General features: G+C 34.1%; 1 protein-coding gene and 1 long non-coding RNA gene across 6 annotated transcripts in view; one reads left to right on the top strand and one right to left on the bottom strand.

Moving 5' to 3' along the window:
- LOC127849524 (neuron navigator 3-like) overlaps positions 1–2101 on the bottom strand; it is a 200169-nt gene extending 198068 nt beyond the window's left edge. For 4 of the 5 annotated variants that reach the window (XM_052382147.1, XM_052382145.1, XM_052382149.1 and 1 more), the window contains exon 1: positions 1506–2100. In XM_052382147.1, the coding sequence (XP_052238107.1) occupies positions 1506–1754 (249 nt within the window). In that variant the 5' untranslated portion in view covers positions 1755–2100. Of the gene's footprint in view, positions 1–1505 lie in introns of all 5 variants that reach the window. The other variant, XM_052382148.1, reaches the window with a different exon arrangement.
- LOC127849528 (uncharacterized) overlaps positions 1–27882 on the top strand; it is a 145590-nt gene that overhangs the window by 85609 nt on the left and 32099 nt on the right. The window lies entirely within an intron of this gene.

Here is a 27882-nt window from a genome sequence, read left to right as displayed (position 1 = left end):
ATGCAGCAACAAATAACTCGCAAAGTATACAAGTAATTTGTCTATGTCATTTTAGTCTATTATGAAAGCTGTCACTAAGTCAATGTCTTTTTTGCTGCATTTCGGAATAACAATCTAAAAACTAACTAAGTTTTAGGGACTTTCCCTAAGAAATAATAATCAGGAAATTTAACATGTTTCCCCCTAAGGTTTACCGAAATTTTAATGAGCCGACTAAGTAATCAGTACAGAAACATTCTGTCAATAAGAACATAAGTCACAGTAACTAGGTAACAAAAAAAACGTATAAACCACCAAGAATTTGAATTGAACGCTACACACAGATATTAAAACTGTTAGGCCAAATTTGTAGCAACATAAGATTTTCTACAGTAAATATTAACCAAATAATTGTCGTTTTTGTTTTTGTTTTTTTTCAAACATTATATTGGATCCTTACAAAATTACCATTCAGAAAACAAGAGCTGTCACCATAGGATGACATATGCCCCCGAAAAACACTTTTTCGAAACCTAAACGCAGATTTCGAAACATGGACCCTAAGTTCAAGGTCAAGGTCAAAGGGGTCAATTTTTGTGTGCGTATGGAAAGGCCTTGTCCATATACACATGAATACCTAATAGGAAGGTTACATCTGAAGCGACGTAGAAGTTATGAGCATTTTTTAAAACCTAATCGCAAAATGTGATGGACAGACAGACATACAGACGGCAGACAGACAAACGGAGGGAAATGCGATCACTATATGCCCACCTTCGGGGTCATAATTATGCTCATAATAATAATCCACAACAATTAGAGTGAAAACAAATCCTGGAATTGAACTTAAACTTTGTCGTGAAGTTTTAATGTGACTCAATCCTCCCCACTGCTTTGTCAGCTAATAATGTTCAATGGCAAAAAAAATGGAAATTTGAATGATCACAGAGCATAAGTGTCTGCCAAGCTCTGTGAAAAATATCCTAGAATTTTTGTTGGTTATAGAATTATTCTAGAACTTCAAGAATTATTTGAGATTGAAGTATCATGCATTTCTAGAATATAGAAGAATATAGATTCTAGAATATAAGATATAGAATTGACGTATTTAAAAAAATGTATAATTTACTTCTAGACCAATCCGAAGACTAGAATTATTCTTTTAAAAAAAATTGATACAAAAACTCTTTAATCATTTTGGAATTGATCTAAAATCTTTTTTGTAGAAGCAGCAATAAAAGGTTCTTAGATATTGTACAAATTTATTAAATAAATACTAATACTAATTATTAACTAAATTTTCACAGGGGCATCTACAGTTATGGTGATGACATTTTGAGTTTCACTTTCATCCCTTGAGAAATGTGAAAGTAGTTTACGCCCCCCAAGTTAAAACATTTCTCTGCAAACAAACTGATCCATACAGTGACTCCAATATCCTCGAGCCCCTGCTGGGGTATTGTTAGATTACTGTAATAAAAAAGGCACAATAACTTATCAATACAACAATCCACAAAAGTTGTTACCTTCTGTGACATTGACATGTCACCTGGGGTTCGGTTGGTATTAAATCCAAATTTAGCATTTTTGTTGTCACCATGGTCATTTCTGTTATCCAAATGTGATATTTTTCTGTCAGTTCCATGATCATTTGAACCACTGACACCCGTCTGGCTATTGTTGTTGTTGTTAACCAAATCAGGATTACTATTTTGGTTGCCATCAGCGATAATCTGCTCTGTTTTGACACCACTAGTTCTTCGGAATTTTAACATTTCCACAATTCTTCAACATTTGAACACATAAATGTCACATTGAAAGCATGATTTCTTTGAAACACTGTTAGCTTTTAGATACCCTGTACATAAAAAACATTAAAAGTGAAGTTTACGAAAAATGCTTAGCCAATGAGATAGATTAAAGTCGATTTGTTTTTGGCAGATGATCCAAAACATTTTCTCTTTCAATTAAAACATTCCAAGGCTACTAACTAATGCTCAGCATACCACTGTTGTGCAGATGACTGTGGAGGTTTCAGTTACCATGTGAAAAAGCTGTACAGATAATATTTTTTAATGCGACATGTTTTAGTAAGATGTATGAGTAATACCACAATAGCTTTTACCACATTCACTACCTATTCCCTATCTTGCAAGTAGAAATTAAGTAAAAAAGAACAGTACTACTTTTGATCTCTCTATCGATTTTACTGCTTTTTGTAAATATCCCATGTTATTATTTTTTGTATCAGGTTTTATTACTCAATTTCCATCCGATATAACACTAAGAGATTATTCAGAAATAAAAATAATGACAGTGCAAACAATTAAAAAATGGAAATGATGAATTTCAAGAAATATTTATTAGTCGAATAATTACAAAACCTCATATTTCTCACTAGATAAGATGTATCCAAAAGTTATTACAGCTTGGAAAAAACATTCTGCATATAACTCTACGAATTTTTTTTAACAATAATGCTGCATCATCCCGTGCAAGTATCTGATCGGAAACATCAAGGTTGATCATTGTATTACAATTGAAGGTCTTTTTGTGTAAGCAACAAAGTTGATGGACATGGCTGACATATCAAATTCAGACTTTCCTATGAAGTGGGTTTCTTTACTGTTCATTTGACAGGTGCTTAAATTTAGGCAGACATAAAGAACAATTAAATAAACATAGGAAATATGTAAAGTAATCACCCTATTTGTAATTGAGAATGTTCATGTTTCTTGCAATTGATTTGCGAGATGCACTTTTTACGGGAGTTACTACGTTTTTGTCATCAAAATGAGGGAACTGGAGTACTGAAGGTTTATATCATGTGTATCTGGTTGCTACAATTAATGATTGTTTGACAATGTGTGAACACTTGATGTGCAAGTGACTTGATGAAAACAGCTTTGTGTTTACATTTCATTATATGGTAGTTAACATTTGTATTTTAAGCCAACACAATACTGTGAATATTATTATGTCGAAATGTTTATAAAAATTGAACTGACGATTTTGCACTTGTGGATTTTTGACAAAAACCAACATCATATAATATTTTATAAGACGCTACAATTTAAGGAAAAAAGTTAACATATTTGACAAATTCATTTTCAATTAATAAATACCTTTTTTTAGCTAATTAACTTACATGGTATTGCCATTTCAATACCTAAATTTTAATCAATCAGGTTTCAATAAAATACATAAGTTTTTACCTTGCTTTAATTTCTTCATAGTTTAGGCATTAAATAATGTTATATTTTATTTACACAATTTTAAGCTCACGACACCATAATAAACCATTGGCTTCTTTAAACATTAAGGCCTTCACTTAAGATTCTGATTTTCATGGTTTAAATGTAAGATGTCGTATTAAACATGCCTTAAGCGGATAATTTTCCCCATTAAACTGTTATCTTCACCCAGATGAATACAAAACAAAGATGACTCAGACAAAGCTGACTGTACCTGTTTCATGCACGTTTCACTTTTTAAATGTGTGATGCCTATGTTTAATCATCATTTTGTTTCATCATCCATGTTCAATAGTTCTACAAGCTATATCAGCACTAATTAAATACCAATTAAATTTTGAAACAAATCTTGTTTTAATGGTTTTAAATCATTTAATAATAAATTATTAACACAATCAAGGCTACCTTTTTGATATTCCAACATTTTGTCTCAAACAGAATGTTTAGATTGTAAGCAACATTAATTCATTAGCAAAAAGTATTATCACTTATATTTATCCTTTAAACAAGGAAACATGTTTAATTGTATACCTTTTTTATCATAAGAATTCAATACATTTCAAATTAAAATTAAATTATTATTCATTGCCTATTTTCTACAAAATTTTGTTATACATTTTACAATACAACAAAACATAAATGTTATCATTTACCAAGAAAAATGTAAATTGTCTAGTACTTCATTCCCCTATTAATAAAGCTTAATTTGCTTGCCAAATCTGCACTTTTTTCACCCAATAATACCAAGTTCCTGTAACATCACTGTTATCTCTACATTGCATACCACTTTCACCAGGAGATGTTAATATTCTGATAAATCCTAAACTTGATTTTCTTGCTCTATCCATTCACAAAACATCAATGCCAGTAATATTTACACCTTTTTCCAGTAAAAACAACAGCAGACAAACACTCCTCATCCAAAAGCCAGATAATAGTTCTAATTGATCAGAAAAACACAAAGTCAAAGGCTTTGAAGAGATCTATGTAAGCAAGGCCAATCAAAGCTCATACAAGTGTTTCTTGGTAACATCAGGACATGCCAATCATGAATTGAGGTTTGCACACATAACTATTGTATCTTATAAAGAAATGTGAAGAAGATACAGCGGTTTACCCCCCAAACCCTTGGAATGTCATTTTAAGAACTGTTTTTAGTGATATGCAACCATAAAATTGCCTATTATGCTTTAAGCAATAGTTGGCATTGTCCCATGGTTTCTCTCTCAGAGAATAAATGCATGCCAAATTAAGCATCAATTACAGAGTGATAGCCAATATGCCTTCACAGAAACACAACTGTATTGTGTTTTTTCGATGCATCTTAGTCTGGTGGAAACACTGTGTTGTGTAAATGAAAACTGATTCCTTGACCCTCTATCTGGGGAAACCCTGGTTATGTATGTTTGCACAGGTTAATCAGGGGTGACACTTTCCAGCTAAAATGGATAGGGACTAAAAAAAGACTGCCTTTAAACAATAAATAACATAAAAACCAAAAGTGTATTCCCTGATCAGCATGAGTGAACTCAAAATTGTAGTAAATTCATGGAACAATCACATGATTCCAGGGATAATTTTACGACCCCTAAAGATTCCCTACATTAATTTATGGCCGAAAAAGCTGTCAAGGCCTTTAAAAATGGTCCAACAGTTCTCTGTTTTAATTACCGTATTTTTTGTGTTATATGTCTCACCGGAATGTAAGACGCATCCCCTATTTTTTTACCTTTTTCGAACTTTGTCCACATATAAGACACATCAGTGTATACGACGCACGTATCCCATGCTTAAATAATCCCAAATATGCAATAAAAATGTTCATCCATTAAAATTTGAATTCTCTTTAATGCTGGATTTTAGATCGAAGATGCCTAGTCAAAAGGGATTGCGGTCATTCGTGACCTCACATCTTTCATCGCTTTATTTATTTTCTTCATTATATTTATATGAATGTATTGATTAACAATAATGACATTCAAAACAATGTATTACCGGTAATTATGGACCAAATCGGCAGAGTTGCATTCACACATGTTAATCCCTTTTGTCAAAACATCACAGACCGAATTCCACACAATAGGTCAGTAGACGTGCTAAGCGTGTTTTCATAATGCCCAACACTAAATCCAGTTTCGTCCAGATGTTCTCTGCAATCAGTATACAGTACAATAACTGTTTCAATAATTACTCAACTAAAAGACCGTAACAATAAAGATAGCACGTGTTTGATTTGAAATTAAATTAGAGGAAATGTCAAATTCTTCGTGATATAATTGTTTTAAAAAATACCAAAGAAACTTTTAACCCAAATCAACAGAACTCAATGTTCTCTGCACTTCAAAGTTTGTATCCAAAAATCAATACACGCACGGTTTCCATGCGTATAGCATGACGTTGTACATTGCCAGATAATTTTCGCGCGCTTTTTGCCGAGACAAAGGAAACAACAGGAAATATACATGATGACTGTATATTGGAAGTTAGCATTTGTAAACGTCGTGTTAACATTAAATCGGATGTTTGTTTCGGATTACAAATTTTATTCTCATTTGGGAATTTAACAAAACATTATATTTGTAATGGATTCAATATTAATTTATCAAAACGCCTTATGTGTCGAAAACAATGTGTTGATAATATTACCCATGAAAAGCAAAATTTCCAGGAGGATTACACCCGTTGGCTATTATCAGTCTTGAATAATACGTAACTTGCCATGATTTTATAGCGGGTAAGTACACTGTAGGGACCGATTAATGTGGTATGTAAAACAAAGCCATATAACTGCAATAAACGCCTGAAATTATCGATTGATAGTGACACGGGGTTATTCACACATATCTGATTAAAAAATGATATTCTGTTTATCTTGTTTTTATTTTTTGTCCATAAATAAGATGCTGTGGTAAATAAGTCGCAGGGAAACTTTTGTCTGTAAAAAAGTTGCGTCTTATACCCCGAAAAATACGGTAAATGATATTATTGTTGATATTTAATTTCCCTAATACCTAGCCCATACATAGTTTGAAACTTTTCAGCTACAAAATGTTCCCGCCTCAGACACAATTTGAGTCCCATGCTTGTCCAATAATTGAAAAGAATTTTGTCTCCAACGACAAGCACTTGTAGTTGAAATCACTTCAGATAGAAAGAACATTATCAAGTAAGAAGCTATTGACGCCTGAGTAGCTGTCAAGTCTCTTACGACCTAAATAATCATAGTCAATGACCGATTTCCGTGCATTTCATTGCTTGTGCTTTTTGAAAACAAATTCTATTTGATGTGTTTGCTTATTGCCCATTCAAATTATGAATAAAATGTATTGTAGTCAGTTCAATGCATGTCTTAGGTGCGTTTCAATAAAACATGTTCATTTCATAACATGTGAAATTGATAAGCCAATATAATAATAATTTCTCTACATGAATGTTCACTGGCACATTAATATGTGTATGAATTTGCATTCGCACATATTCCTCAATGAATGTCCATTAGCACCTATACCTATTTGAATATTCATTATCACATAAACCGATTTCAATGTCTATAAGCACATACACCAATGAGAATGTCCATTAGCAGATCAGCCTTTATTGAAGTCAATTATCACATACACCTATATGAATGCTCATTAGTGCATAAACCTATATTATCTAAGTCAATTAGATGAATGTACAACAGCACATATACCTATATAAATGTTCAATAGCACAAAATGTAATATCTATATAAATGTTCAAAAGCACATATATAAATGTTAAATAGCACATACATCTATATGAATGTTTATTATTATTACTAGGCAGTCATAATCTAAAAACCATATAAATTAGATCAAAGGTACCTCCATCGTCGGATACCCACGACTTATTCATTCCGTTACTCTCCAGCATTAGCCGTGGGACAATATAAGAAATACACGCAATTTTGACCGTAACTGTAACCTTTCAGTAGACCAACGAAATAGCAGTTTACAAAAAGAATACTCTTTGCTTTGGAGGTGTCAATGCTTCGCCTGGATAATTGCGATTTGATACACCAAGCTTTTCCATCCACCTGTCCGAGTGCTTAAAAAGACATCTCGTCCATGTAAGAGACTAGAGATACTTTTACTCTGAAAGTCGTTTAAATTCTCAATTTTAAAGTATATGCATGCACGACGAAATTCCATTTCTACGGAAGACGCAATTTTGACAACACACCCGAAGTCTCTATAGTACAAGTTGTATCATTGGTAAAAAATATCCTCATGAAACAGTGAGGGAGTCAATGAAATTACTGGATTTGACACACCCTAAAACGGTGAAAAGAGCTAGTAATGTCCCACGGTCCATAAATGGAGAGTAACGGAATGGGTCGAACGTGGGTATCCAACGATGAGGTAACCTTGGCATTTGCTCAAATTTGGCTTCCATCCTTGGCGAAATGTTGTTCATGATTTCATGAACACTTCAAGCCAATCAGGAATTGTTCATGAACTGTTCTCAAAAAGTTCCTGATCTTGGTTCATGAACTTTTGGACATAAACTGTTCTTAAGACACGTTCATGAACAGTTTATGAATTTTTGTCGAACACTTCAAAGTTCATGAACAGTTCTTCATCTAACCATAAATACTTAGTAATGAACATTTCATGAACAATTATTTCTGATGACTTTTCTGAGACAGACTTTGAGGATCCATCATGAATAATTCATGAATTCCTTTGTGCTAGATGTTTCATAAATATTTTTGAAAGAAATATTGAAATGTCTAGCATACTAATCTTGTAGATTTGTGAAACCTTTGAAGTTAGTATGAATATGCATAGTACTTTCACCACTGTAAGTAAGAGTTCTTGACCTTTTCTAGAGAATTTTAAGAATATTTGTACAAGAACTGTTCAAGAACTGCCTTCAGGAACAGTTCAATAACTTTTTAAGGACCTTTCCTGTTCTTGAATTATTCTTAAACTATTCTTGAACACTTTAAGAACTTTTTTGAACAAAATTTTTTCTTCTGATGTTCTTAAACGGGTCTACACAATGTTTTTGAACGTATGATGGACTTTTAAAGAATCCAGTATGTTCTTTAAAGTTCTTGAAAGGATCTGTCATTGTTCTTGGAAGACTTAAAAGACAAGCTTAAGAACGTTTTAAGGAAATCTTATTTCAAGAACAGTTTAAGATGATATCAAGAACTCAAACATGTACATTGCATTGCTGTTTTTACAAAAGAAGAATCTTGTGTGCACAGGAAGTTGAAACGGAAGGCACATGGTTTATGTTATATTTGAAAATGTAAGTCTTTAATAAATTACCGGCTGAACTGATCAGCCATTGGTTCCATTTCAAGTTCTTTGGCACTGTAAGTGTAACCATTTCAGGGAAACCATTGATTAGTAAATGATTCTTAAACTGAAAATGAGACTATTCATAATCTTTTCAATACATGAATTATTCATGAACATATAGTGCAAAGTTGTATTATGAAATTTAAAGAGTATTATCAAACCACTTGTATCTCAGTTATTAGTGTTATATTTAAATTATTGTTATATGTTGCTATCAATATGTTAAGTGCTAATACAAGACTTGTTTCTTCCTTCCCTGACCTGTTTGTTGAGCTTTGGTAACACTTATGATAACCTTTGCATAAATTGACAAATTCTTGTTCATGAATAGTTCATGAACACTTCATGCCACCTAAGTTCATGAACTCTTGAAGAACTATGGTTCATGAACTATTCACCGACAGTCCGTGAACAGAAAATGAGCCATTGAAAAAATAGAAGAAAAATGTTCATGACCTGTTCATGAACAGCAAAACCCTGATTTTTTCCAAGAATTGTGTTGTTCATGAACTGTTCAAGAACACTTCATGCCATTGGTGTTCATGAATAGTTTATGAACATTTCATGCCATAATGGTTCAAGAATAGTTCATGAACACTTCATGCCATAAGGGTTCAAGAATAGTTCATGAACACTTTATGCCATTAGGTTTCAAGAATATTTCATGAACACTTCATGCCATTAGTGTTCATGAACAGTTCATGAACTAAAATTTCAAGAACATTTCACAGACGTGGCTCATTTTCTGTTCACTGACTATTCATGAACAATTCATGAACTCAGTTCACGAACAGTTCATGAACAGTTCACGAATTATTCGTGAACTGCAGAACATCATTTTGCAGGGGATGAACTAGCTTTTTTGCTATGTAATCATCATGATGTATTGGTGGTCTACTCTTTAAATATTTTGAAGCATAGAAATAAGAATTTGTCATTGGTTTATATTTTATTGACCTCTGTAAACTGTTTTTTGTTAAATGAACCAAACATTAACATTTATGCCTAACCAAGCACTTCAAGCTTAAATGGTAAACAATAGAAAAGTCATTAATTATCATTTTAAAATATTGGACAGAGCTTCTTTACATCACGGCAATTACAGCTTCTGAAGAAGTGGTAGTACATAACCTTTGCTTCCATCAAGATTTTCAAGTGTGTTTCAACCTATATCAGGAGGCTGTGTTTAATGCTGATAAAACAATTCTGACCCCTTAACATAAACACTATTAACTTTTCACCATTTAAGAAATGATCTGTTTTCCTTTACATCTGCAAATCTTTCCCTTGATTTCTGTTAACAAGCAGATCTATATTGGATTAATAGGCAAGGCCAGATGTGTGTTTTGTTTCATGTCCCAGATCTACAGGTAACTCTGATTAACAATTGGCACTATTGTGAGCCTGTTCTGGATGTTACCTGGAACTCTGGCCAATGTTCACAAAGGGTTGTTGGTTTAACTAAATGTCTAAATTAGTTGGCTGCCGTTTGTTTGTGAGGATCCTCATAGGAGACCTATTAACCCATTTATGGCTTGTGGAATCTCCCATCCTTCTAAATTGGATCAATTTATTTCCAATTTTAGGGATGTCTAGTATATTTATTTCTATATTTAGAAAATTTCTTACAGAAATTCCTTTAAGCAAACAGAGTAGACCCATGCGGCGTCTCATTTGGGTCTATGCTGTTTGCCAAGGCCTTTTTTCTAGATGCTAGGCATAAATGGGTTAATTATTGCTTTGAAGATGTCATGTTTGATTTTCATAAACAATTAATTCAAATTATGACAAGACATTTTATATAAAAATACCACTTGAAAATCTTCCAATATAAGACTACATATATTTTTTAAAGAAATAATATAACAAAAATATGGTACAACATTACTGTATTTGAATTTATTGTAAAAAGAGTGTTCAATTGTTTCATTATTGTCTGGTTCTGGTGTTTAAAAGTAAAGCAGATAACATGGCTTTAAAACAACTGCACCAATGACCCAGACCAATGCTTGGTTGTTTAGCAAGCACTGGCAGGCAGAGTTAAATTAGCAACAATAACCACATACCCAGCCTATGTTTGATTTTTAAAGTAAGTTTATTTTTACCATGGCTTTGTTACTTTCATTCAATTTGTTAATTATGACAAACATTACATAGTTCCAATACTTAAACTACACAAGACCAGTTTGATAAAAAAAAAACACGCAAGGAAAGTATTTTTGGCCATTATAAAAATGTTTGGCAACAAAGCTAAGTTTGCCACTTGCCTGAGCCCCCACACACTTCTGTCAATATCTCTATCTAATTCCTCTTGATCTTCATCCAACTCATTTGCCTGTCTGTCAATGTATCCCACAATTTATTACCCTGCCAATAATTTTTTTGTGTCTATATGAACCATGTCCTGGGAAAACTGGGCTTAATGCATGTGCCTACATTGTCATCCCAGATGAACCTCATGTGCAGTCTGCCCTGGCTAGTCAGGGACGACACTTTCCAATTTTATGGAATTTTCGGTATAAAATAAAATCCAGTGTAGGTGGAAGTTTTGTCACTGATAAGCTGGAATCTGTAGTCGGAAATAGTTGTGCCTGTTTGTGGACTGCACAGGCTATTCTAGGACAACACTTTAACCCTTTGCATGCTGGGAAATTTGTCTTCTGCTAAAATGTCGTCTGCTGAATTTATAAAATAAGCAGTTTCTTCGATTTTTTTCAAAGAATACTATCAGAATAGCAAACAGTTTGGATCCTGATGAGACGTCACGTTCTGTGGCGTCTCATCTGGATCCAAACTGTTTGCAAAGGCCTTTAAAATTCGATTCCAGCACTGAGAGGGTTAAGCACATGCATATAATAAAATAGCCATTTCTTTTTATATTTATATAGTTTTGATTTTCTTAACTTGCAATTTAAAAGTATTTAAATTATTGTCATATTATCAATTTATAAACACAATATCACTATTGTTGATACAAATTGTAACATAATAAAAATTAACCTGTACCCGTGTCACAATTTTTTCACATTATCTTTTTTTATTTGTTTGTTATTTCAATAATTCATATAATATATAATTTATATTTAATATTTTACATGCAGAGATCAGCAGTATTACTGTACTTTTATTACTAAGTTTGTGAACTTAATGTGAACTGGTAAAGCATTTTAATTTAATTTGTCTAATTTAGTTTCCTTATTTTACATTACAAAATATAGTAAATTGATTTATACACTTTTAAAATAGACACAATGTTTAATATTTTAAATTTGCTAATGTGGAAGATAGCATCAACATTCAATTAAAAAAAGAATGCTGAAGAAAAATCACCACATTTTTTTACAGCAAAAAACCTTCATAATAAATATAATAATAATGTTTCAGTGTTTTAATAATGCTATTACATCATCCTGTCAATACTGGCAACTTAATTCCGCAATTAAAATATCATTTTATTAATTATTTTATCCATATAAGACACTCAAGCACAACCGCGTCCACACTGTCACATAATCCATAAAACTTGTACACATTTCCAAACATACTTCCTTACGTCATTAGCAATACCTATTAAACATCCCAAAAACCTAGAATACACCTCCAAACACTTCACAAAAACATCAAACACCAGAGTCATGCATACACAATTGCTTTCCTTTGGGACAAGACCCGATAACGATCATAGGAATATTGCTGTACAGGCAATAACTATGATCATTCCTATTATAACAGCAGGAATAATTCTCTGGATTCCTCACACAACATTCATTTACTAAGTTTCTATTGTAACTACAGACATTACTATGTGGTAGGTTACAGTCATCTCACAGTAATACAGACAGATTTATTGGAGATTTCTATCCCTGACTTCCAGCAGTGAGGTCCCATGTGGTCAAAGCAAATATTGTCCATGTCCTCATATGAATTCTTAGGCCATTATGTCTGGTCAGCTTGTGGTCACTGGGAGTTATTAGTCCAGAAAACAATAAATTCTACTGGACAACCAGATCCCACTTTACTGGAGGAGAAATTTAATCCTTGACAACTTAGATACATATTTTGAGGTGTTCGTTACCCAGAAAGTGATATGTAATGAAAGACCTTTCTTACTAGATTCAAGTTGTAAGGGCTTCATTTTCAATATCACATTTGGATGGCAACAGCACAATATTCAGACTGGCACAAATATAAATGGCCATTTTGCCGTCCACCCAAAGTATATGAGATGCCGGCAACTTACTAACCAAAGATGCTAAGAAATTATTTAGTTAGTTTAAACCTATTTTTTTTAGCTCGATTGCATTGAAAGCATAAGGCTTTATGTAAACGCTCTCAGTCGGTTTCCTGGGCCTAGAACCAGTACTTGGTGTATTTCATGGAGATCTAAAGAACGCTCCTACAGTGGGGATCGAACCCGTGACCTCCTGGTCTCTAGGCGGAAACCATAGCCATTACACCACGGCTACCTAAAATCATTCAGTTAAGACAGGAAATGCTCAAAACTTGGTCATAAGTTGATATCCGTAACCAACTGACCATTACATGTTTACCCCCAAGCCCCCCCCCAGCTCTGTTAAAAATATTAATTTACATAATTAATTCAAATATTCAGTACAGTAGCACCATTCATGAAAAATAACTCATTCAGGTAACACATCTAAAGGGATTTTTTCACGGTTTGGTAAATTGACAAAATTGAAAAAAGTTGTTTCAGATTCGCAAATTTAGTTTTAGTTAAGATATTTGTGAGGAAATAGTATTACTGAACATTTACCATAGTCTAATATAGCCATTATATGCATCTTTTGACGATTTAAAAACCTAAAAACTATAAAGCGTTGCAACGCGAAATGATTGAATAATTTGGAGAGTTCTGTTGTTGTTGTTTAAAACTACGAAGATTGCTTATGTAAGGTATCAAATACGTCCTGCATGAACACTCGGCAGAATAGCCGAAAGGGCTAATGCGTTTTTACTCCAGGACTCCGGGGGTCACTGGTTCGAGCCCCGGCGCGAGATACATTTTTTCCTTTTTTTAATTTTATTCTTGTTTTTTCACTGGAGCTTTTAAGATCCAAATTATTTACATTTATCAAAATAAAGCATTAAATGACTAACTTCAAAATATGCCAAAATCTGTGAAAAGGCCCCTTTAATTCTGGGTTAAAACAAGAGAGTAGCTGTTATTTCTTTTAAAATTGCACATACTCAGAGTTTATATTCCTAAGAAAACAAAACATTTCAGAATTAACAGCAACAGCTTATCTATTCAATAAACATAGTACAAAAAGTAATAATTAGAACTTGATATCTCTAATGGAAGAACTAGATAAACCATCAACAATTTTGAGCATTATCATGAAGAGAGAAACTCAATGCCAACATTAATTATTTGAAAGCCTATCATTTGACCCCACTACTGTCAATATTGGTGGTTGGGCAGTGGTCAGTCAATAATCATTGGAATAATTGTAGATGACCGCAAGAGTGACCAGACACCAATAACCAGGAAATCAATGCAATTATTACTGATATTGGAAACCTTTTTTACAATTGATGATAAAGGATTGCACTTTATTTCAGGAAAAGAAGATGACTAGTATTAGTTGTTCGGCAGCAACTCTCTATTGACTAGCCAGCGATAAAAAGATCATTAGTTCATGAACCACTTTTGACCATGTGAACAGTTAATGAACTCCAAACATGGTTCATTAACAGTTCTTGAACGCTAAACAATGGTTCATGTACTCCAAAAATGGCTTGTGAACATATTTTGTTTCAATTCATTAACTGTTCTTGAATATGCAGTTCATGAAATTAAACATTTGTGACCCACAGTTCATGAAGCATGTATTTTATTTACTGTGTAGTAAAATGTGTGATTTATTATTAAGTGACAGTAATGAATAATTTGAATATGCTAAACATTCTTAATTCACTATGCAATTTATTGAAATCTTAACATAAAATGAGGGAAAAGCGAAATTGATTGTATGGTGTTTAACCATTTCCAAATCAGAGGCACTGTGAGTGAAAATGGATATGTGCAAATACCGGTAGCATAAAACCAGAACAGCATGCCAGTAAGTCAAAGTCTGTTCAGGTTTTATCCTTTATGCTGATCATCAGTATCTAAGGGTTGGAAATGAAGCCTTTAAAGGGGCCTTTTCACAGATTTTGGCATTTTTTAACTTATTCATTAAATGCTTTATATCGATAAATGTAAACATTGGATCGTAAAAGCTCCAGTAAAAAATCAAGAATAAAATTAAAAAAAAGAAAAGAACATTGCCCGGACCAGGTTTTCGAACCAGTGACCCCTGGAGTCCTGCCAGAGTCCTGAAGTAAAAACGCTTTAGCCTACTGAGCTATTCCGCCGAGTACATATACTTGAAGTATTTTATACCTTATATAAGAAATCTTCGTAGTTTCACAAAATTTAACGACAAAAACAGAACTCTCCAAATTATTCAATCCTTTCGCGTTGCAACGCTTTATAATTTTTAGGTTTTAAAATCGTCAAAAGATGCATATAATGGCTATATTAGACCATGGTAAATGTTCAGTATTACTGTTTCCTCACAAATATAATAACTAAAACGAAAATTTGCGAATCTGAAACAACTTTTTTCAATTTTGTCAATTTACCAAAGCGTGAAAAGATCCCTTTAAAGCTTAAATCTGGTAAGAAAGGTCTTTAATTAAAATAAACTTTCTGGGGGACTATAAATGCTTCAAAATACATATCTACCGGTATGTGGGAAAGGGTTAAATGAAATTTTCAAGTGAAAAACAGCCCAATCTTGAGCTGCTTGAGCTAAGGCGAGCAAAAACTATGGCTTCAATAAACAACAACGGCTGTTTGTAAAACATGCGTGACCCCCCCCCCCCCCATATGGGCTGTCATTTGTAGTGGCAGCCATTGTGTGAATACGTTTTGTGTCACTGTGACCTTGACCTTTGACCTAGTGACTTGAAAATCAATAGGGGTCATCTGCAAGTCATGATCTATGTACCTATGAAGATGATCCTAGGCCTAATTATTCTTGAGTTATCATCAGGAAACCATTTTACTGTTTCGAGTCACTGTGAACTTGACCTTTGACCTAGTGACCTGAAAATCATTAGAGGTCATCTGCCAGTCATGATCAATGTACCTATGTAGTTTCATGATCCTAGTCGTAAGCATTCTCAGTTATCAACCGGAAACCATTTTACTGTTTTGAGTCACTGTGACCTTGACCTTTAACCTAGTGACCTGACAATCAATAAGGGTCATCTTCCAGTCATGATCAATTTTCCTATGAAGTTTCATGATCCTAGGCATAAGCATTCTTGAGTTATCATATGGAAACCATTTTACTATTTTTAGTCACTGTGACCTTGACCTTTGACCTAGTGACCTGAAAATCAATAGGGGTAATCTGCCGCTCATGATCAATGTACCTATGAAGTTTCATGATCCTAGGGGTAAGCATTCTTGAGTTATCATCCGGAAACCATTTTACTATTTCAAGTCACTGTGACCATGACCTTTGACCTAGTGACCTGAAAATCAATAGGGGTCATCTGCCAGTCATGATCAATGTACCTATGAAGTTTCATGATCCTAGGCCTAAGCGTTCTTGAGTTATCATCCGGAAACCATCTGGTGGACCGACCGATGGACGGACCGACCGATATGTGCTAAACAATACAGTCCAACCCCTACTTCCGGTCACCCTTCATCGCTGGTCGCCCCGTGTAGGTGGCCAGTCTGTGCCGCGACCGTCGATAAACACTATATAATGCACCCCTCTTAAGCGGTAACCCCGTTTCTCCGGCCAGCGGCCAGCAATTTTGCATCCCAAATGTTAAATTTCCCCCATATGAGTGGTCTCGCGCGAGTAAGTCAGTCATGTACATTGGCAAAATTACACCGACGCAACAGCGATAAAATCGATACTTACTTCCAGTCTGCGGTTTAGGCTCTGTAGTACTGAAGCCTGATGTGTGATAAACACATTTTGACAGCCAGTTTGCAAATTACAATCAATTAGCGGCGGATTATCAGGTTGTTATCGGGTTAAAAGCGCCGTTTGATCTTTTTGTTTCCGCATGTGCGAATATCACCTATTATAACTGGAAAAGAGATTATTAATTTATAATTTTTATTTGTAGTTGTTGAATCATACTATTTCAATCACACATTATGACAATTATCGGCCAATTAAAAGTTAAAAAGAACAACGAATCTTTTAGCCGAAATCAACTGATCTACATGTTCTCTGTGCTACAAAGTTTTTATCCAAAACTCAATACACGCACGCTTTTCATGTGACATTGTACATTGGTGCATACTTTTCGCGCGCTTTTGTCGGGACAAAGGAAATACATGAGAAATTTTTAGATGCTAGAATTTGTAAACGTCTCGTTAACATAAAACAATCGGGAGTGTGTTTCGGATTACAAATTATTACGGTATTCTCATTTGGGAATTAAACAAAGCATTTATATTTGTTTTATATTTACAATGATTTCAATATATTAACTTTGATAAAACCCTTTACGCGACGAAAAAATGTTTTTATAATTTATGCATGAAAAGCACGATTGCCAGGAGGATTACACCCAGTTGCTTTTACCAGTCTCTTAAGTAACTGGCCACGATTTTATCGTGGAGGAGATCACTGTCAGGACCAATTCGTGCAGTAGGTATTACAAAACCATAAAACTGCAATAAACCAATTAAATTATCGATTGATAGTGACACGGGAGGTATTCACGCATAACTGATTCACAACTGTTCCCATCTTAAGTGCATTGGGGCCATACAAATGAATCATGAGAATGAATCTTTTTCATTGACTTGATTCTGATGCTGATGATATTGATGATGATTAGAAAGATGAATATTATTTATTATTTTTTTAATGAACATTTTGATTTATAGCTGATTTTAGAAAGGAAGAAATAAAATTATTTTAAGTCTATACATTGTTTAGTTTATGTACACATATTTACCATTTTGTTTATACAAAAATTGAACCAATGGGCCGTGCACTCATCAACTCCAGACTCCCTATGACCCAACCCCCTCTTAAGAGGCCAGCCCGCTTAAGCAGCCAATTTGGCCGTTTCCCTTGACTAGCTGCTAATGAGAGGGGTTAGACTGTATACCCCCTCTTCTTTGAAGGGGGCATAAAAACAGCTTGTTATAATTGAGCAACCCTCTGGGAAAACAAGGCTTAATGCATGTGCGAAAAGGTCATGCCAGACTTAGCCTATGTAGCCCACACAGGATTATCATGGACTTACCCTCAGCTTTTTTGGTATTTTTTGTTATATTAGGATTATCTTCTTAGGAAAAATGCATTTCATGTAGAAAGTGCAAACTTCACAGGCTAATCTGGGACAAAACTTTACACACATACATTAAGCCCTGTTTTCCCAGAGAAGGGCTATATTTCTTTTTCATGATGAGGCACAATTTGTATCATGATGCTTGCTTAAAGCCTGAAACTTTCATTATTAGTACTACCAATGATACATCATAAATACAGAATTATATTTCTGACTTTACAGAACAAACACTTCCTTCAATGGTTAGCCCCAATTATGTATTAAATTTCCGATCTAAAGTTAACTGCTCTTTTGTGAGCGTATCAAATGTTAGTAAAGTGAAGCTTAATGGTCAACAAACAACAAAACATGGAAAAATGTCCATGTCACGCCACAGACAATAAGATGGTATGACAAAGCCTTGCTTTGTGCATCAGTTTCACTTTCAACATTCAATACAATGTTTGCGATACAAACAGCCGTTAAATTGTTCACCAAAACAACGGTCAATTTATTGAGTGCATCCTAATTTATTAACACAACAGTAATATCCCATTCTTTTTTGGAAAGAATCATTATTTTATTTAAATCAATTGTTCATTATACCCAGATTTTAACAATACAATATTTCAATTATGAGGTAGTGTATTAATTTGTTACACCCGAAAGGAAACCATACAACAAAGATGCATGAGTCATGAACAAAGGGTCTGTCAAATTCAGCTTTTCGGACTCCAAAAGCCAAAAATGTTGATGTGATGTTCAGCTGAAAATCTACCTTTAAATATGATCCTTGTTTAAACTCATATACTGTGGATTTAAAATAAGTACTGGGCACTGCTTAAATTTTACAAAAAAAGTAGTTTATTAATCAGTAATTTAACATAATTACTCATTATTCTTGGCATTTGTAAATGACATTACTCTTGGTATTTTTAAAGGACATATACATATTCCACTGCAAATTAGTACGGTCATAACACAAATCTTAATGTTTGAGCGGAGAAGGAAAAACAGATTTCTTGGAAATAAGTACTACCTGCAATAGTAAAAGTTATTGACCAAATTATGGCAACTTAAGTTTTACCTAGGGACTCACAATTTTTTAACGAACCTCAACACCATATGAGCCAGTCCCTCTGGGAAAATGGCATTTAATCCATATGTGTAAAGTGTCATCCCAAATTAGCATGTGAGGTCCGCACAGGGACAACAATTTACGCCTGGAATGGATTTTTGTTTACAATAAACTTCCTTTAAACGATGATTCCATAACACAGGAAAGTGTTTCCCTCAGATTAGCTTACAGGAAAGTGTTTCCCTCAGATTAGCTTACAGGAAAGTGTTTCCCTCAGATTAGCTTACAGGAAAGTGTTTCCCTCAGATTAGCTTACAGGAAAGTGTTTCCCTCAGATTAGCTTACAGGAAAGTGTTTCCCTCAGATTAGCCTGTAAAGACTGCACAGGCTAATCTTGGTCAACACTACACCCACATGCATTAAGCCCTGTTTTCATAGAGCAGGACTCATATCAAAAGTATCTTGGTGTCTTGAAGCTACTGGATTTCACCTGTGTTCATACAGTAAACATCATTAGCATTGCAAGACTTAAAACTACCATACAACATAATTTATTAAGTATGCTAAAAATCACATTAGGCCATCATTTTTAGGAAAATCTATAATTTTATTGTGCATTATTTATTATAACATAGAGAAGATTGGTATCTTACAAAATCAAAGCGCTGAAGGCACTGAAGATGTTCGCTATTGCATAATTTAACACGCAATTCATTTTTGAAAATCAATCGCAAGTTTAAAATGAACACACGCCATTCAACTTTATTAAGTGTGTGTCATAGCGCACGGGTCGAATTTTGTGTGCACTTTTTATCATCCTTATTATTTCATAGAAATAACTAAGACAAAATAAAAACAACATGCTTTTTTGGAAGTTCTGAAAGCATAGAAAGTATGATGAAAATGATTATGAGAACTTAATATAAAGAAAATTTGCAGTCACCATCATATTAAAGGAATATTTTTCTAATATCAAATGACTATCTCACCAAGAATATAAATTCATAATGAAAGTTCCGTGTACAAAACTTTTGATTTTTGACACCATATACAAATTCAAAATATACAATAATCTTCCAATCTTGTATATGGAGGAATAAAAGTATATAAACATTGCTGTTTATGCTTTACTTGTTACCCGAGCAGTTCACACGGTGTCAACAACGCTAACATAAACATAGGTATAGAACACTAATGCGCTTTTAGGCGTAGCTGTTTCAGTTTTCATCTTAGTGACTTTTACATAACGCCAACAGACACGCATGAATATTTTCGAATATTTAATAAGCTGATTCGAGATACAACCTCTGAATTTTTGCTACATCACTGCGTATGTGCTCAATTCAAAGGATGTAGCACTGTTCAGTGTAAGGAATTCCGGACTTCTCTCTGTATGCTCAAACGACACAAATTGTGGCCTGTTACAATTACGCATTACAATCCATCTCGCAGAATTTCACTTTCGCCTCCAAGATGAGAAAACAATCATTAGCGAAATAGTATAGTGTCACGATAAGAGAAAATCGTTTAATTATCATACCACAATGTTTGCCGTACTTGGTCAGCACGTCTGGAAATCATTCCTTAATGTGTGGATAGGCTGCCATTATTAACAAGTTTGCTATTTTGAATTCAATTTTGTATCAAAAAGCATTGTTCTTAAATGTGGGATTTTCAATTCGCAATGAGATTTGTAATGATCCTCGTCATGCGAAAATGGGTCTTATTCCATATGCGCCCATCATATAAATAGCCCACTCAGCTATCCCTCCTTCTGGTAAGGAGAAACATAACATATTGAGTGATTTTAAAGCGAACAGCATCGCCTATGGCCTGACTGCGCAAAAGCACATGTTGGGTTAAACAAACGCTTGCCGAAATGCATAAGACCCATTTTCGCATGACGGCGCTATTGACGTGTGATTTAACTGTGTCGAAAGGAAACTGCGTTTAATTCAAATATAAACATACGATATATTTCGATAGTGAAGAAAGATACTCATAACAAGGCATATGAGGACACATATGAAGTGCTCTCCAGTAGTATATTTTTTATTTACTCACACTAATGTGTGGTTTGACAATGCTAACACACATTTCATGTGGTGAATATGCAGCTTACAAGTGAAAAACACAACACAATAGTTAAACTTTTGTTTAATTGTATTTAATTATTTAGAAAAGTAAATTGCTAACTTTATTTCAAAGTCAGCGTATACGCCGACTACATTTTTAAAAGACATTTATTGTTATAAATATATTTAATATAATATATTTAGTTGTTTTCGGCTTTAGCGATAATAAAGCATTTTCGAGGTTGCCTATAGTATGCCTGTAGTAATTGATGAACTCATATCCAACTGTCTATGTATTGAGAACTGTGAATATAAACAAGCTAAACCTTCTACTAACCTTCTACTTTTGCGTTACGAGCACCCGTAAATACAAAAGATCGCCGCCATCTGTTCAGAACCAAAGAACGTTTTTAGAAATACCCGCTGTAGTAACATGAACGAGGTTATGAAACAGGTCATTCGTATTATTATTATAAATTGTTTGTTATATTTGGGTTTAGCGATTATGAAACTTTTTTTGTTTTTGTCTAGCGTATCGCTGAAGTTATTGTTGAACTTATGTTCAACGTTTTATAAATTGAGAATATAAATAAGCGTCAACTTTTTCCCGAATCTCTCAATTTACGACCTGTACTACGTCATTGAGTTGTATGTGAGAGCGTAACCTATTGCGTTGTTATAACCCGTAAACTTTCCTTTGTTTATCGACAGGCGCATCTATTAATAGCCTCATATCATGAATGCCAAAACACCCGCGAAAAAAGAACCACGTGACCAAATAGGACGCTAAACGCAAATACCATGCGACTACGACTTTTATTATCGCTCCGCAATTCCTTCGAAGCCGGAGCCTTGTGGTTGCTATTACATGAAGAATTGACCTCTAACTGAAGTAAGCAAAGGAAACGCAGCACCAATTTGACCCATTCCTTCTATGTGCGAAGGCAGATTGAATTTTACTAATGTATGGTTTGCCTATTATAACACACATTATAATGCGGTAAATATGCGACTAACAAGTAAAAAACACTATTATTAAACTTTTGTTTTGAATTAAGTTATTTAGAAACCAAAATTCCAAACCTTATTTCAAAACAGCAATACTACATTTTTTAGAGAATATTCTTGTTATATTTAAATGTTTTTTTAACAGTTTCAGTGATAATGAAACATTTTTTATGTTGTCTAGCGTATCCCTGTAATAATTGTTGAACTCGTGGTCAACGTATTATTAATTGAGACCTGTGAATATAAACAAGCGTAACCTTATACTAGTGCGTTATTCTCACCCGGACTCCTCTTTTTTTATCGCCAGCCGCAGAGTTATGAATGAGCTGAGCGAGAATACTACGTCACGCACACGCAGCAGAAAGTGGACTATTTTAATCATTCATAAACAATCTCCTCCGCGACACGTACAATACGATCATTGTTTATTGATTCATTTCTGTGAAACACCGTTCGAAAATATTGAATGTAACACGATATTAATATAATGTTTCCATTTGTGAATACACATAATTGGAGAACTCAAACCTCTTGCATAAATTATACAACTCTTTCTTGCGCGGATACGCAAGCGGGTATTGGGTTAATCATACCTAGGCCGTATCGACCTGAATTTCACATCAAGCACTTTAGACGGTCGCTAAAGCGACCATCTAAAAAATGTAAACACGACCTCACTACAAATTGTGAAATTACAATACAAGTTGAATTCCACAGCTTCTGCATGACAAATTGAAAATGTAACAACTCTTTCTTTTCTTTCTCAATAGAAAACACACTACAACATTGCAATACAATGTCTATCCAAAAAAAATTGTTTATATCACTGTACTTAAGCAGGTTTCAGTTAGTACTGCCAAATAGTTCTATAAGAGATACGCATGATAACAAAAACTGATGATACATTAAACATCGGCATGTCTAATTTGAATAAAAATTCATTGACCACAAAGACACAATATCTCTGTAATGGTCCATGCAAGATATACAATGACTGAACGATCTCTGAAGCAGCCGCTTCTCAGTTCCCTGTCTGATTAAGAAGTCATGAACAACTCATTACATGTTCCATTACCTGTCCCCCCAATTCCCCGCCCAAACCTACACGCCCACAAAGAGCCAGCAAAATGGAGATGCCCTCATATCAGGTTATTTCAATTGTTTCTTGCCTGCTCCAGACAGGCTTCCATGATAGGTTATGTCAAATTTCCATTGTGATTTAGTTGATGTCCCTGATTTCCCATTAAACCTACAGCCATAATGTAATAATGTACTAATAACCCAGTCTCATTCAGTCAATACAGGAAAATGTACAGGAACACATTGAAAGCCTTCATTTGTTAAAGTTTGAAGTCAAATTGTTCAAAACCTTGGTTTCTGTCTCTCAAAATGATGTTCAGACTGATGACAACAATTGGTAAAGCATGGATCATACCTGAGGCTAAAAAACAAAAAATGGTGACATACATTAATAAAAGAAAAACTTAAAATATAGATAACCATTAACTATTTTTTTGGAATAAGACATCCTTGAAATGACCTTGATCTTTGTTATAACCTTCATCTTGATAATACGCATATTATCACTTTTAAAACATACAGATACAATAATTTGATTTATTTGAAAGTACCAATGCAAATGGTCTCAAACTTACAACAATTCTTTTTATTGCAACCAGACCGTCTTAACTTAATTGTATGTTAGTCAGTGTATATAGATATTAAGACTATAAGTGTGCCATTTTATGCCAAGGGAAAACAAGAAGCTGTCACAGACAGTAAATAACTTGCCTTGGGTGCATTGTTGTAAAGAGGGTACAGTAAATTAAATAAGGCATTTACAGATAATTAGTCTGTACATTATATATTCTGTGAATATTTTACATAGATAGTGCACAATATGTAAGCGTAGTTGCACACAAAAACTTTTTTATGTACATTTTTTAATAGAGGGAAATAACTATTTAGAAAGAGGGCAATGATGATCCTTAAGCGCTCAACTGAGTTCATCAACAACAATTACAGAAGACTTGACCAGGTGATCTAGTATATAACCACACTTTCACACTTTTACCCAGATTCAAACCACTTCATATTTGTAAACATTTGTACCAAGTTTCATCAAGCTTGAGTAATAAATGCTGCTCCAAGAGGGGTAAGATTCTTTTTAAAGTTTTGACCTGGTGACCTAGTTTGTAGACACAAATGACAAAGATTCAAACTTGGCCTTAATATTGTCAAGATGAACATTCTTGCAATTCATAAAGATTGAGTCATAAATGTCGCTAGGTTCAATTTGGTGACCCATTTTTTGCACATGACCCAGATAAAGTATTACAACAAGAGCACTGCATAACGGGTGCTAGCTCGGCTACGGGTGCAGTTTTGAATGAATGAAAGCTTGTCAGAATTATTTTTTTTGACCTTTGAACTAGTGACCCCTAAATGGGTGTGGCGTGTAGAACTCATCATTTGGTGCATCTACATATGAAGTTTCAAAGTTGTAGGTGGAAGCACTCTGATTTTAGAGCCAATATTAAGGTTTTAGCACGACGCCGACAGCGGACTGCAGACGACACGACGAGCTGGCTACAATACCTCGGGTTTTCTCTGAAAACGCCGAGCTAAAAATGAAAATTCTGACCAAGTTTCATCAAGATTGAATTATAAATGAGGCCTCTAGAGACATAACAAGGTTTTCCCAGGATTTGACCAGCTCAATTAGGCCTGGTGACCTAGTTTTTGAACAGACATGATCCAGATTTGAACTCAGCAAAGAACACGCTGGGTATGTGGATACTTTGATAACAGATGGCACTTTGATACCAGATAACAACAAAAGCCACACGCGAGAGTAAGTTCCTCAGGGTTTTTTAAGTTATATCATAAAAAATTAGTTTTTTAGACAAGGCGCATGGTCGAGTATATAAATGGTGTATCTGTTTTATATTGGAAAGAAAAAAATCACGGAAGAATGGTAGATTTTTCTCCCAAAAATAGAAAATTAGGTTGGAAAACAGCATGAACTTGATGAACAGTAAACATTTCAACAAAATAAAACTATTTAGAAATATTTCAAGAAATTGTTTGATATTCCAGCATGTAGGGTATCACTGTGCTTCAAATACTGAAATTTTGATAGTATTTAATGAAATATAAACGAAGATAGAGCATGTTTTAATATGTGGTATTCATGAAGTTGCGGATACTTTGATTCCTGATATAGGGCACTTCGGATAACAGAGACTTTCAACAAATTGGACACTCTAATAACCGAGTTTTATCTTCTACATGAAATGCGTTTATGTATATTTTGGCTATTCTTACCAAACATATTGAAGTATGAATCAATTTGAATTGTCAAGCGCAACACATTGGGAATCTATGCATAACGTAATTACATACACATGTGAAATATAACCAATGGCGTTGTTCGTTTAAAAAAATCTTATTACTATTAATCTATATAATTAATATTGTAAGTGCAAATTTTAAATAAGATTCAAATGCTTATTTCTGCTTATATAATTATGTCACATATACACGTTCGTATGCAGAATGTTTTGTGTTTATATAAATAACAACGACGGGTATTCACAACTTTGACACCACCATCGTGTGATTAAATCGACCGCCTGTACCATTATTGCTATTTTTTTTATTTCATGGCATTGAGCCAAAAAGTTCTAATAGAATTTCGGACCTGCATCGCTGCTGAACTTTAGCTCTTAGCAGTTTTATCGGAGTGATGTTTCATGACACGCTATCTAGTGTATAAGTAAATGGCCTTAGTACCTTCATTAAAACATAATTATACATGCTTTATATCAGCCGTTTTGCTACAACGAATGTTATTTAAAATTACATAGTACATGAGGTTACACAATTTTCAATTAACATCTTCGATATGTCTGATGAGTAACATTTTAAATGTAATTTAAAATTGTTTAAGCTTGTGTACTATACGAAGATCCAGCTGTTGGGTGACACGAAAACTGGAAAATTTATGGTGATAAAGACTGTACTCATTAGGCATTTCGAATTAGTTTCACATGTGTCTATCACTTTTATACGAAATCATTATCATATTCCAAAGGGATAAGAACATGTTCTGGTAATTCGTTTTTAATTTACCTCAGTACATACATTTTTATTTATTGCCTGCTTACTATAACAGTATTCCACAGCGAATTCTGCATTCCTGATTCACTAAATAGAGTGTGTTTTATCTGGTAAAAAGTGTCCAGTAATCTGTAATCGAAGTGCCATTGTCTTTGAGATGATCGGTAAAACAAGTGTCCATGAATATTTGGCATCCGACTCTTAAAACATTTGATTTTCCTCAAATACGTTAGTTTAACTAAAATTTAAAATGTTGTAACATTTATGGACATATTGATCTTTTATTTCGTTTTAGTTGGCACGTTCTTGCTTTATTTCCAAGTATTTTTATTTTGTTGAAATACGTACTGTTCATCGAGTTCGTAATGATTATCGATGGAATTTTATCTTTTTTATTATAATCCACTGGTTTTTTTTCCATGATTTTTTTAACTTTTCAATACGAAGTACTATACCATCAATCAACCAAACAATGTTACGTGTCTGAAAACCAAATGAACAGAACATAAATGCAAAATAGCTGAAGAACTCACCTCTCGCGCGTGGTTTTGTTGTTATCTGGTATCGAAGTGCCATCTGTTGTCAAAGTATCCGCATACCTGGCGTGAAGAAGAGCTGTGTTCGTGAAACACAATGCCCTCTACTGCGCCGCTTTAAAGCCATATATTTGACCTTTAACCTTGAAGGATGACCTTGACCTTTACCACTAAAAATGTGCAGCTCTATGAGATGCACATGCATACCAAATATCAAGTTGCTATCTTCAATATTGCAAAAGTTATGACCAAGGTTAATGTTTTGGGACAGACACACACATAAAATGAAAAACACATACAATGACACACACATACAATGACACACACATAAAATGAAAAACACATACAATGACACACACATACAATGACACACACATACAATGACACACACATACAATGACAGACAGACAGGTCAAAAACAATATACCCCCAATCATTCGATCCAGGGTCATAATTATCTTTGAATTATTACATACACAAGAAAAAAATCAATTTTTCAATGATTCAAGGGCCATAACTCAAGAGTGTCTAAGTCAATTTGGCTGATTATCGAACTTGACCTAGAGACTTATGACCTTACACATTTTCATGAAGTGTGGAGAAATGGTTATGACATTTGCTCAAGTTATTGAGCGGAAACAAGAAAAAACGCAATTTTTCAATGATTCAAGGGCCATAACTCAGGAGGGTCTGGGTCAATATCGAACTTGACCTAGATGTTATTGCCTTACACATTTTCATGAAGTGTGGCGAAGATCCTATGACATTTGCTTGAGTTATTGAGCGGAAACACGAAAAAACCCAATTTTACGATGATTCTAGGGCTGTAACTCAGGAGTGTCTGGGTCAATTTGGCCCATTATCGATCTTGACCTAGATGTTATTGCCTTTCACATTTTCATGAAGTTTGGTGAAGATCTGATGACAATTGCTTGACTTATTGAGCGGAAACTACTCCGGACGGACTAACCAACTCACCAGAACCGCTGGTTAGGGGGCATAAAAATAATGCTAGGAGATGATAATTCTCTTAAAATGTGACAATAATAACATGCAAAAAGTAGGAAGAGTCCGGTACGGACAGACAGACACATACAAGCATGCATTAAAACACGAAGAGACATCTACTACTTCTATATGAATACATTTTTTGGCGGGGGGATAATTATGTTA

Source organism: Dreissena polymorpha, chromosome 11, assembly GCF_020536995.1.
Source record: "Dreissena polymorpha isolate Duluth1 chromosome 11, UMN_Dpol_1.0, whole genome shotgun sequence".
Lineage (NCBI taxonomy): Eukaryota > Metazoa > Mollusca > Bivalvia > Myida > Dreissenidae > Dreissena > Dreissena polymorpha.
Note: the sequence above shows the minus strand (reverse complement) of the source record. Positions and strands in the feature narration are given on the sequence as shown.